Below are 13,638 nucleotides of genomic sequence, written 5' to 3'. Positions count from 1 at the left end.
ATTCAGTATTTATCTTTTATCTTTTATGCCCCACCCTCTTGAGAAGTGGTTCTCCCAGGAACAAAACACACCATGGCTCCTGACTAAACAAAGTATGTGTAAGTATATTTGGTCTTATTATATCTCATTCTATCCAAACGTGGCAGCAACTTGAAAAACTGGGAAACTGGGAAGTGAAATGGCGTATTCACACACCAATTTTTGAAATTTAGTTCCTTTGTTTAGTTTGGAAACCTATGGTTTTTCCCGCCTAAAGTCGGCATCCATACTCTCATATTATCAACATATGAAGTTCTAAGACAATTGGAAAATCTAAAAAAAAAATTAAAAAACAAAAACAAACAAAAAAAACAATCAATTATCATCAAGTTCCTATTATTTTTATTTACAGGTGAGGTGTTATTTGAGCTTAGGGACATCTGTGGAATAATGCTCTCCCTATATACCCGCTCCTCAATTGTATAATTACTAAATCTAAATGTGAAGGCTTTGTATCTAATGTGTAAGAAATTACAAGAATCCACCTTTATCAACGGGTGTCACCAAGGTCTGGAATGGCGATTTAAAGAGCTGGTAGGATTAATTGTAAAAAGAGTAGGGGAAAATGTTGCTGTCTCATCTTGAAATTCAGTTCCAGCTTTGCTGCACACCCATTTCTTCCCTGTGTAACAATAATGAAGTGGGAACTTATACACATATGATGTGGGATTGCCCAGACATGAAGTCTTTTTGGTCCAAAGTTGCACATGTGCTCTCTGCTCTAATTGGAACTCATATCCCTAGTATAGCCAGAATTTAACTTCTAAATGATGATTCATTAATTTAATTAATCTACTAAATATCAGAGAAAAATTCTACTTTTATAACTGAAAAAGTTGTTTGTACTTAAAAACAACTCCATATTTGTTGTGTGATCAGGAAGGTGATTTGTTGTACCTGAGGAAGTTTATAATGGCTGCACTAAGGGGCTGATCACTTTTTTAAAATGCTATTTCACTTTGATATTGAGGGTTTTGTGTAAATAGAGTTGGAAAAATTTCCAGGGTGTAATGTGACAAAAGGCGAGGATTTTGACAGGGTATGATGATTTTCAAGAGGCACTGGAAAGACTTAGCATGTACGTTGTTTATCTCTGGAACAGTCACTGAGGAAAACTGTGAGATACAGTTGACAGCTCTGAATGAAGCTATTAACTGGAACTTTGAATCAAGATTATTTTGCCACAATCAAACTTTGGTTTTTTGACAAAGCATCTTTCCAGATATCATGATACAGAGTGGTATTTCTCACTCAAGGGATGGAAATAGAACACGTTCCCCCATGCAGAGAGCATATTAACCAGACCCCAGCTGACTTTTCATTAGAGATGTAGATTTCGTGTTTTTTTAACTTGAACTAAAAATGTTGTGGCCAGTGAAGTCGATGGATGTTGTCTAAACTTTCAGTTAAGTTATTAGAGTTTGTTAAGACATTAAAGTTAAAAGTATCTCTTCCAATTTAATAATTGCACTCAGTGTAAAAAGTAGTTATGATTCAGCATCAACCATGTTCAAATTCAGCTTGTCAAAAATAATATTTCTTCTTTGATCTGATTTGATTAAAATTAAGAAATACGACCAAACAGTGACATCTGTCTTTGGCCTGTAAATATTCCTCACAGTTCCACCACTATTTTCCACAAAGACAGGAAGTGACTGCTGGAATCCTTCCTGGAAGCTTGCGGTCTCTCTTCTATGATCTAGCTGTGGCCGTTGTTTGGTGCTGCAGGTGTAACAGTGTCTTTTCTATGATGTTATGGTTCAGATGGGTCTTGTATCAAAGGGATGTGCGGTTTTGCTAATGCACAGGGTTTGAAGCTGATGCTGGCGGGTGGGGGCAGACGGTGTTGTGTGTGGGAGGAGAAACTATCTGTGGTGTCTGAAGGGATTACTGGAACTGAGGGGGAGCCAGTGTGTTTACAAGTGCAAGCAAGTTTTATTCCTCACAACTGAGACATTAACATACATTCATTTGAAATATTCATTTAAAATGACAGGATATTAACATCGCTGGATCTGTCTTTCCTGGTTTTGGGCCCTTTACTTCCAATGAAAAGAAATGGTAATAATACAAGAATTATATTTTAGGCAACTGTGTTCTTCCAACTCTGTCAGCAGTTTGTGTCTGGTCCCTTTCCTGTTTCAACATAACAATGCCCCAGCTCCATAAAGAAATGCCAGATGTCATCAGCAACATCACCGTTAGACCTCACTGATGATCTGGTGTCTGAATGGAAGCAAATCCCTGCAGCAGTTTCAACATCTGCTGGAAAGACTGAAACCAGACGAGTGGAGGCCGTGAGAGCAGCATATCAATGACCACGGGGTCACAACCTCATCTTCGGTTATCAAATATGGCTGGAACATTTGGATGTCTACACATTTACTGTGTTCAGGCGTCTACATACTTTTGCCTTGCATTGTATATGCCATTAAATGTTGAAACTTGACTTTACTTAATTTGGTATAAAAACACAGTCCTTAGAAAACCTTCCCTCAACTCCTTCAGTCTTAAGTAGTAAATATGAAAGATGATCAATCTGGATATTAAAAACATATTATCCAAGTTTTAAAAAGATAACTAACAGCTAAATTCTCCTGACTGTAGAATGGAAACAATTATTCAAAATCGCTTTGGCAGAGGTGATACCTGATTCTTACAATCCAATACATTATGCAAACCCTTAAATTAAAGAGTAAAAAAAAAAAAAAAATCCCCCACACATTTAACAGTAACAGTAAATATGAACAATGCACCCCGATCGCCCTCACCCTGCACCCATCTGCCTGTACAGCCACGTTCAGCCCGGTATGCTGCTCTCAGCTGTTTATCAGACGGAAAATCACAGCGGGGGACTGTGTGTATGTCTGTGAGACACTCTCAAGGTGCCTGTATTTATGGACCTATGTGAGGACAAAAGCAGCAAAGTCATTTCACCCTCAGCCCCTGACCACAATGAACCTGCCCATCTGCCATTAACATTTGGATGAGCAACAACTTTTTAAAAGGCAGCCTAGGACAAGATGGACATTCCTTTATTTGGGCCATAGAATAGGGATCATATTTATCAAACTGCTAAAAGTCAAATTAAGTGAAAGATAAAAGTAAATATTCTTCACTTTTACTTTCAAACTTCAGAATAAAAAACTATAACAATAACAGTAATAATAAAATGCGTCTTATTACTTATGCTCAGCCACCAACTTCAGTTAGGCTGATATTTTGTTTCATTCTTTATTTTCACAAACACTGCTCTTCCTGACTCGTAAAGAAGCAGAATGGCTATTTCATGCCTTCATTTCTAAAAGATGAGACTTCTGTGATGGATGACTGCCAGGCAGCTGATTCAGAACTTGGATGCTTGATTGCTAATGTGAGCCCGTTTCAGGCAGGTAGCATTGCTGGGTTCATCTATCTGTTACAGAAATGTCTTTTTTGGCATTCGGACAGAGGTATCTGTCTTATCGTTTTATCTTTATTCAGACATGATAGGACCATTGCAGAAACAGTTCACAGCGCTTGCACCATATTAGTCAGCTGGTCCACAGAGGGAGTGCTGTCACTGTTGCAGAGCAGCACAGCTGAGTATGAATGAAGAGGAGTGTCCTAACTTCTCTCTCAGGCTACATCACTGATGGATTTTAAAACTGACTTTGCTGTTGAAGTCTTATTTAGTGACCATCGAGAGTGTGAGGGAGACCTGCTCCCTCTTCTCACAGTGAATCCACTGATACTTTTTCTCATTAATATAATCATTTATTAGAGGATCCTGCTGCCTGTCTTATTACCTCTGACAGCACCAAACATGGAATGACAAGCTGTGGGACTCATGTTAATTCTTTAAAGTTGGCAAGGACGAAGACTGCCGAAGCCACATGCGTAAAACTCAGCGAATATTCAGGACTAAAACTGTGTACGCACAAATCTAAAACCTATAAATCTGTTTAAGAAATTGTTTAACATTTTTCAGAATGCTGTGTAGACTTGAAAATAATGAGACAATTAGGGAAATTGTCATAAAAAAACTAAACAAACAATGTTTTACTATATAGTTACATATCCTTATATTTAATGTCCTCCTCGTTATATCACCTGCAAATATTTGTAGAAAACGTATGCATGCTGGTCTGAAGTCTGAGTGAGCTGACACATTCTCACCGCACATTCATCTTTTATAACTACCAGTTTATGTGTGAGAAATGGCATATGCATGGCTTTTGTGCGTACATATTGTTTATACATCGGGCCCCTGCTCTGATAATTATTTTGTGTGTCCATGTGTTTGTGTTTTAAAAAAGTCACATGTGACATATGTTTACTTTTTCAATATTTAATGCAGCTTTCTTTAAAAATGCCCCTAATTGATGAGTATTCTACTGAGAAATGTTTGAGAGTCAAACTCCTGAGGCAAATATTCAAATCCAGATTTGTTAAAGTCTCTTTACCATATCTTAATGTATTAGTTGTGGTAACAATAGCATGGATATTTTTCAAAGATTTCACTTTGGTTTCTGAACATTTTGTGAACATGTTAATTTCATTATAGATACATTTCCATGTCAGAGAGGATTTCATGTCTGGCCAGGGAGAAAATAAAATCACTTGGACTTTAGAGGACACATGCATTATCTAGGTCCGCTTCACCTTGTAACCATGTCAATTTCCGTCAACACCTGCAAACTCCAGAATAGCCTGCCCAGTCTTCCCTTCCCTCACTCTCCCTGTGTGTCTCCTGTCTTCCCCCCTCCTCAGATTTCCAGGCCATTTGGAAGGAGGAAGCAGTTTTTTGTGTCCGGGCCTGTGTTGTGTCGTGTCGGCCTGTTTTAATTGGCTCAGGTAAAGCTGGGAATTATAGCAGCCTTGTCAAAGATGTATCAGGTTTAAGCCTTGCCTTTCAAAGACAGGAATTTTCAGAGGCCCCTCATTTTGAACTGCTCCTTACTCAAGACTAGTGTGTTCTTTGGTGTTTTCAAACCTGTGCTTCGTTTGCTTTTTGGACAGATAAAGGGCCACACTGTTGCTGTGTTCATGCACTGATGCAGAACAAAAGCCACATGGGAACATTAATCTACTAAATTAAGTTTACAAGAGGACAATGTTTGGTGGTAGAACCTGTCCTTAACTGATCACAGTGTGATTAACTGATAATGCACTGGACTCTGTAGAACTGGGGCACAGTATAAAGGAATATATAAATGCACATGCACTCAAAGAAAGACACAAGTGTTTGTGCACAAAAAGATTTTCTAACACGAGCTGATGATGATGACAGCATGAGCCCTAACTTCCACTCGAAATTCTGTCTGACTTTTAGTCATCTCATACATCATCTCAATACAAACCAGCAATCACACGATCCACCCAGGTCTAGTCATCATTCAGCTAATCTGATTACTGTGACTGAAAGCGTCCAAATCCACAGCAGTTGTGTGCTAAAATGTAGTTGCTAGGAGCTAGCTTTACAATGACTGAGTGACTAATAACACAGAGGGGTTGTACCCGGCAGGGCTGACAACTCAAGCCACAGCAACAGGCAGTTAGTACGTTACCCAACATAAAACACAAATATACACAAAATAAAGTCTGGTGGCTGCTAGTACAGAGTTTAGGACTAAGTTACAGGACTAAGACTATTATTGTCGGCTATGCTGCAGAGAGGTTTGGTCAAACAGAGAGGAAAAAAAAAAACAGCACCTGCTACAACAAGAACTACAGAGCAACCAAGATCCACCAGCTGCATCAAGAGCTCACAATACTACGAAGGCTGCATAAGGTTGCGGGCGGGACAACCACTAACCAAGTTATGGAACATCTTGCTAACACTTATTGATCCGTAACCCACAAACTGGTAAAGATCTCTCTGAAAAGGCACAATGTTGCCAGTAGAAACAAGACTTTATCCTGGATTATTGTTATAGTGCTTTCAGGCTGAGAGTCACTTTGATTCTTCATAAAAAATTAATGTTGTTTGATAAAATGACATATCTGAGCAATGATCATAAATTAGCCAAAACCTCACACCTAAAGTTTAAATATAATATCAGTTGACTGATTTTAGTTTTCTACGGTAAAGACATTTTAATTCTGCAGTGTAAAGTGTGATACTAACTGCTTCAAACTGCCATTCGTTCATCATTGTTCAGACTCTACTATCCCTGTCAGAGGTGCAGCTAGCCAACAGTACGGCGAGCTGCCAGATTATCGGCTCAGGTATCCCCCTGCCTCTCATCATAGTAATGCACTTTCTGTAGAAAACACACAAACCTGGCAGCTCTGCACAGATCTTACCAGTAACACTATGTGGAATAAAAATGAAACGAGAGATTGTACAAATATTGATAGGGACAATTGATCAGCCCCTTGACCTTGCAGGGACCTGTCCCTACTGTCCTTCTATTAATGAATGAAAAGTGTATAGCCTGAATTATCTACATTAAAGAGCTGCAAAGACAGGCAAAGCCAATTTACTGAACATCAGCAAATTAAAGGGGCTAGTTTTGGAATTTGGTACTCATATTCAATACAATTCAACTCAATACCCAATTTGCCTTTGTCAACAGTCCAGGCTGGTGGTGCTTGCTTTCTTGGCACACTTTTGGCCCTTAATACCAATCAATCATGGTTTGAATGCCACAGTCTATCTGAGTATTGTCGCTGACCATGTGCATCCATATATGGCCACAATTTACCATCCTCTAATGGATACTTCCAGCATGATAATGCACCATGTCACACAGCAAAAGTCGTTACAAACTGGTTTCATGAACATGACAATGAGTTCAGTGAATTTACTGACCTCCCCAGTCACCAGATCTGAATCCAATAGAGCACCTTTGGGATGGTGGTAGAACAGGGACTGGCATCATGAATGTGCAGCTAAGAAATCTACAGAACTGATGTGATGCAATCATGTCAACATGGACCAGAATCTCAAAGGATTGTTTCCAACATCTTGTGGAACCCATGCCACGAAGAACTGTTTTGAGAGCAAAGTGAGACCCTACGCAGTATTAGTGTTTTGTTCCTAATTAAGTGCTCGGTGAGTCTACTTGCTTGTACGAGCCACAACTGGGATTAAATGTAAAATTATGCATGGAATTTTCTACCAATTTTCATTTATGCCATTCCAGATCATCATCTGTCATCTCATGTGATGCACAACATGTGCTCCTGCCATAGGGATTACAAGATCAATACTCAGGCGTTAAAAGGGTGGTGCTGCATCACTATTTTCAATAGATTAGATGTGCTGTTAACAGCTTGCTGCCAGGTAAACACATAAGGAAATGGTAGTAAGAGTCAGGGAGCTGCTGCATCTGTTTGTTCTTGAAATGCTGACTTTTTTCTTGTATTGGTAAAGATGTTAAATTAGTAACATGTAAATTGTGAACAAAAATATGGCAAACTATCTCTTAAATGTTATTTAAAGAAAGCCCTACTGAAACTTGACTTTCCCTGTGGGTATGTACTGTATATACAGAACTTCATATGACTCAGCAGCAGACTTGTAGAAGCTCCAGGGATGACAAAACATCTGATGTACAGTGAACAATTGTTTGCTAAGGTGTTACAATGTACAGCAATGCTCTAGCATTTCAGAGCAGCTTCCTGACTTACCGTTCAACATCCCAGATGCGAAGAGGGGAGAAGTTTTCACAGCAGGCAGTTCCTGTTACAAAGGAGCTGTACACAGAGAAAGAGAGAGAAGGGGAGACACACAGAGAAACAGTGAAATGTCTCACAAAACGTATTTAAACCAGCTGAACTAAAATTCTCCAATCAAACCCAAAGCAGCAGAATAAATATGTTATCAACTTATCATTCAATCTCAGATATCTGATAGTGACCAAAAAAGGGTATCAGGTTAGTCAGTAGCCTGCCATTAAAACTCATTATGTGCCACAAACAAAATCAGATATGATATGTTCATAAAGGCAAAACAGCGACTAAAAAACAAACAGAAACAGACAGAGGTCTCACTTTTGGTTTTAACTGCCACACAGCCCCATCTACCACCAATCAGTAAACTTTCACCAACAACCTGACCTGGCTGTTTTAATTTGACCATCTTGGCCAACTGTTAACCGTATATCTTATCTTATCTTATAATTATTTTTGAAATTATTTTTCCGTTTTTTTTCAATAGATTTATCATTTGGTCTATATAGTTTGTCAATCACAAGTTTTTTCAAATGACTTGTTTGGTCCGACTAACAGTGCAACACCCAAAATATTCCATTGAAGATGTAATTTCTGACCTAAAATGAGAAGAATGACACTGACATACATTCAAAATGTTCTTTCAACACTAACAGCTTCAGACGTCCTACAGTTTATTGGCCTGCTGTATTTAAATATGTATTCAGTCTTACTGTTACCAGTAAAACTTTTTTTAAAAGTCCCCCTTGCTAATTTTTGGATTTATCAAGGCCCACCAAGTATTCAGTGTATTGACTTCATGTACAAATAGTTAACATTGCACACTGGAAAAAGATGAAGCTTCATAAACTTGTGAACAGATATAAGTAAAAAGACAGGGACAGTAGATGCAAGACACACTGGGACTGCAGCATGTTCTTTTCTTATGAAATTGTTTATCCTGACAAAACCAAATAAATGTTGTCAAAAAAGAATGATCAAACAAAGAATCTCCTTGCTGTCACATAGCAGCACTTGACAAACCCTTGTCCCTGCCTCCATCCACCACACATTGTTTCCCAGCAGAAGAAAAAGAGAAGAAAACTACAACACTCATGATCCTTTGATTGGAGTGGCAGGTTGGAATTAGCAGCCTAGGTATGCACAGTGAATGCCACGCATGTGGAGAGGTGTGGGAGTGGTGAAAGGAGAGGGGAGGAGCGCTGTGGGAGAGGGCTGACAGGGTGTGTATGGCTGTTAGAAGCTATATAGAGGGTGGGGTGGTGACCAGGGGTGCTGATGGTAGGGGGGCTTCTGTTGGGCCGGGCCTGAGTCTCAGGACTTAGTGCCCTCCTACAGGGTTGATGGACAGGGGGGAGGGTCTGCGTTTTACAAACAGAGAGGTGGTTACTGACAAATGCTGTTGGCTAGATGAGAGTACAGTAGATGGAGACACAGAGACAGATGCATTTCTGTTCAATCATGAAGTGGGTGGAGAAGGGAAAATGTCCTCTTCAAAGCAAAAGTAAAATCTTTAAATAAAGACTAAAATACATTCTGATGATGTCCAATATTGTGTCCCGATATTCAAAGTCTTAAAAACTCATAAAAAAGACAAGGATGCCACTATACCCTACATGGACTTCCCTTATCCCTTCACATCATTTATACTTAAAGCCATATGTTTTGAATTCTTGCAGGTGGTTGGGCAGCTCTGAGGGCAGGTTTTATACACTGACTCCTATGAAGCCACTGAACATACTAGTTGTGATTTCTACCACAGATAGCACTGCCACACTGATCCAGGATTCAGTTTTTAAGATGAGACCCCATAAGACCCATGTATTGGCAAGCCAAAAGGAGTGATCTAAGTCCAGAGGGACCATGTCAGATACAAAAGATACTGAAGCTAATTTAACTGACACAAAAATGAAAATTAATAGAAAGGGGCTGTGGAACTGAAAATACAAACATGGTTCAGGAGAGACAGTTTGAACAAAACAATGAAAACATTTCACCACATTGGTTCACTTATTCTTTTTATCTTTACCAATGCATTCATTAGGTAAAAACGCACTGGCAGATTAGTGGGGAATCTAATTTCATAATAAATTGATCTGAAACACAATTAATTATTCTGTACATAAATTAACTAATGTATAATGACAACACTGATTATCAGTTTGAAACCAAAGATGTGTTTGTTAGTTGTTCTAAAGAGCTGGCCAAAAACTCAAACATATTAATTTAAATGAAATGAAACTCAGAAAAGTAAGAAATGATACAATTTGAGATTATAAAACCACAAAATTTGTGGTATTTTTATTTGATAAATGATTTAAAAATGATTAACCAATTATGAGAATAATCATTGCTTTAATTTTTTTCATCCAACTAAACCATTAACTGACATGAATTCAGCAGTAATACACAAAAACTTGTGTTAAGCACAGAAAGTAACAGGGAAAAATAAACATCTTGCTCAGGTACACACCAGCTCTCGACACAAAAAGTTTAAGTCAATAATATTTTTAGTAATTGGGCATCCAAATATAAGCATTATTTTATTGGCCTAATCACAACAGTGGTTGCTGAATATTTATCTTTATCTCCTGTGTATAGACCCTAAACTTTTAAGGATTAATAATTTTGTTATTCTTAAAGGAATAAAAGACAAACTGATAACATTGCTAAGAAGTCATTTGCAGCCTGCAGATAAACCAGATGGCCTTCTGTAGCTGTAAATGGGTATAAGAAAATTCCAGAGATAGTTTCAGGGACTGAGTGTATGTATATTCAAACCAGAAAGCACATTTATGTTGACCCCAGGGTTAATTCCCTTCCTATAAACCACAGCGAAGGGAAGGAAGCTATTAGCTCCAGCTGTGGTGGAGCATAGGTTAGGAACCCTGTCAGAATCTGACACGAGTCTGTACCTTCATTTAACTTCTTAAACAAGACATCCAGTGCTGCTGTCCTGTTGTCAAAACTAAACACTGACAGTGAATTTCATTAGAAAGTTTTAAATTTAGTATTGTAAACAAAATAGCAGATCCTACTAACTGGAAAATCAGAGATGCTTTCCTTTATGTTCAGAGTACCAGGATGATGATGATAATGATGATTTACCTCATCAGAATTCAAAATGTAGCTTCAGTTACCATCAGTGTGATTTTTTTACTGACTGGGTGGGCCCAGCATACATATCTCAACAGTGACATTGTTAATTAATTGGGTCCTGATTGGCTGAGGTTGACATTTGGAAACTTGAGGCATCACCAGGAAGGGATCTTTTCTGGGTCAGTATGGACAGGGGAAATTATTTTAGCCACCAGGAACCAATAAGAACGGGTTTTCTGTGAAACAATTTTGATTTCAATCAGTTTTGATTTCAATCCCAAACTCAGTGTCAACTTTAAAGCAAAATGTACAAAAAGTGCTTAAAGTCAGCTCAGGAACAATGGAAATTTGAAAGTCTACAGTCTTACAGGGTCTCATACGTTTGATATTATCCAAAGCTCCAGAGGAGGTACTTATTGGACCTTGGCGGTGAGATTGTTTTCATCAGTCACTTTGTAACTTGTTTTTGAAAATTATTTGCTCCAGGTTTGGCTATATATAAGCTTCCCTTATCTGTGATTGGAAAAGGTTTTTAATATTATTTTTGTCTATTTTTATGCCTTTATTAGATTACTGATAATGCAGACAGTTGACAGGGAATGAGCGGAGAGAGTGAGTTAGGGAATGACATGCAACAAAGGTCCCTGGCCGGACACCTGGATGTTGTGATTCATGGTCAGCACCTTCAACCTGTAGGCCACCAGGGTGCCTGCCACTGATAAAGGCTGATGGGGCCTAAAAGTACAATCTACTGATACTACTCAGAGCTGAAGAAAATACTGCATGAAATCATCTGTATTTCCAATTCCATAAACTACAGTATTCTTCTAAAAAGATGCTAGGACTGATTCCGTCAATAAATGATACAGTTAAGGAGAGTGCTATTTTTCGTAAACATGCAAATACACGATCTAACACAAGGTCTTTATCACTAAAACAAAATGTGATTTTAATTACAGATGGTGCATTAATAGCATGGCAATTAACATAGTATTTCTTATATCTTTTTGTTGGACTACCATTTTAAAGGAAGGTATCAGTTGACATTTGTTGGCTTTATTATAAAGTAGAAAGTAGAGTGCGAACAGGAAACAAGGCATGAGAGAAGGGAAACAACATGCAGGAAAGGTCCCAGGCCAGACCCAGAGCAGGGATGCTACATTTAATGGTCATCGCTTTAATCCCCAAGCTACCACTGTGCCATAAACCAAATACCCAATTTCATAATAATGTGTTGTTTTCTAGATAACTGCAGGAACCACTACATTAACTTTGTTAAAACTCTTCTACAACAAAACCTGTGTTATCAACAGAATGGTCTGGATATTGACTGGACTGTGTTCCACTCAGTACCCTCTGGAGCAAAAGTTGTATGTCATTTGTTGTGCACATTTTCTATTCAAAGTTTCCTTTCTGGAGGTATTATTATATAATACCCCACCATTGCACTCAATAAAACATTCATAGACAACTGTAAATTCAAATAGAATTCATCCAACAGGACTCTTGATGAGTTCTCTTAAAGGACTGTTACGTAAAAAGGCCGCGCAGCAGTCCAGACAGTACCAGACAGAGCTGTGACTGAGGGATGCTGCTGGCATCAACACACACATGTACTGCCAAGGAGGGTGGTGATGAGTAGGGTGTGTGTACGTGTTTGTGTGTTTGTATGTGCACGCTGGGGGAGTTAAAAGGGTGGCAGAACAGGACAGAGTTTTTGTGTGTGTGTGTGTGTGTGTGTGTGTGTGTGTGTGTGTGTGTGTGTGTGTGTAGATAGGACGTCTAAGTGAGGCATAGAGGCAGCTGTCAGGCTGTTAAGCTGTGCAGCCCATTGGCAGGCCCCCAGTAATTAGTGTTGGGTAAACTCATTTATGGCCCAAATGGGTCGGGCAGGGCCGGGACCAGTATGCGTGGTGGGTGACCTCTGACCCGTTGACACAGGATACAATAGGGTTATGGTCACACTCACTATCTGGACCCTATTACTCTCCATTACTCACATTACTCACCCCTCACTGGGCCATGGTGCTGGCGGAGGCAAGGCGGGAGACACCAGGCATACAATGAAAGAATGACTACCCCCTTGTCTCCCCTAGCTCTCTCACCCCTCTGAAGCGCCAACCAGGCCTGATCTGGGGTCAGAGCTTGCACTGATATTATAGCTGCTAAGGTCAGAGCCTCTCTCGCCTAATGTGGGGCAGATGTCCCCCCTAAACACACACACACACACACACACACACGCACGCATGCACGCGCACGCATGCACGCACATGCACACGCACACACATACACATACACACACACACACACACACACACACACACACAGCCATATCTCTGACCAAACGGAGTCACCCTCCTCTGTCCTGATCTGTGCCTCCCCCCTCACTCCGCCTCTCATCATTAGCAGCATGCTGGGCCTCTGCTGCCGTTTGGGTAACCTCATCAGCTGGCTGTATTATCTAAGGGCCTGTGTGGCAGGGTCACACAAACTAACCGAGTCCTCAGTGGGAACCCAGCCCCACACTGACACACACACACATACACACAGAAGTACAAATCAAAGATATGAAGAAACACATCTTCACACGTTCACAACACTCTCCCATGCGTGCAAACACACATTCAAAAGCACAGGCATGGGCAGCAACAACACACACACACATATAAAGTGTGAGAGCCCCTGCTGGGAGTTTAGTCCAACAGTACCAACATTGTTAGCTCCAAATCAACACTCTGACCGCACAGGGAGCACCACGCTTTCCCAAGACCACCACCAACCCACTGCTGCTGTCCAGATTGTCACCATTCTCTGATCCCAGCTGGAGTACATTATCAACAA

General features: G+C 39.7%; 1 protein-coding gene across 3 annotated transcripts in view; it reads right to left on the bottom strand.

Annotated features, from left to right (window-relative positions):
- Nucleotides 1-13,638, bottom strand: part of fbxw4 (F-box and WD repeat domain containing 4) — a 57,811-nt gene that overhangs the window by 19,183 nt on the left and 24,990 nt on the right. For 2 of the 3 annotated variants that reach the window (XM_040140070.1, XM_040140072.1), the window contains exon 6: nt 7,657-7,722. The exons of the other annotated variant lie outside the window; for it this stretch is intronic. In XM_040140070.1, coding sequence (XP_039996004.1) covers nt 7,657-7,722 — 66 coding nt within the window. The remainder of the gene's footprint in view (nt 1-7,656; nt 7,723-13,638) is intronic. 3 annotated transcript variants of the gene reach the window in all.

This window comes from Xiphias gladius, chromosome 11 (genome assembly GCF_016859285.1).
Source record: "Xiphias gladius isolate SHS-SW01 ecotype Sanya breed wild chromosome 11, ASM1685928v1, whole genome shotgun sequence".
Lineage (NCBI taxonomy): Eukaryota > Metazoa > Chordata > Actinopteri > Istiophoriformes > Xiphiidae > Xiphias > Xiphias gladius.
This window is presented reverse-complemented; position numbering and strand designations above follow the sequence as displayed.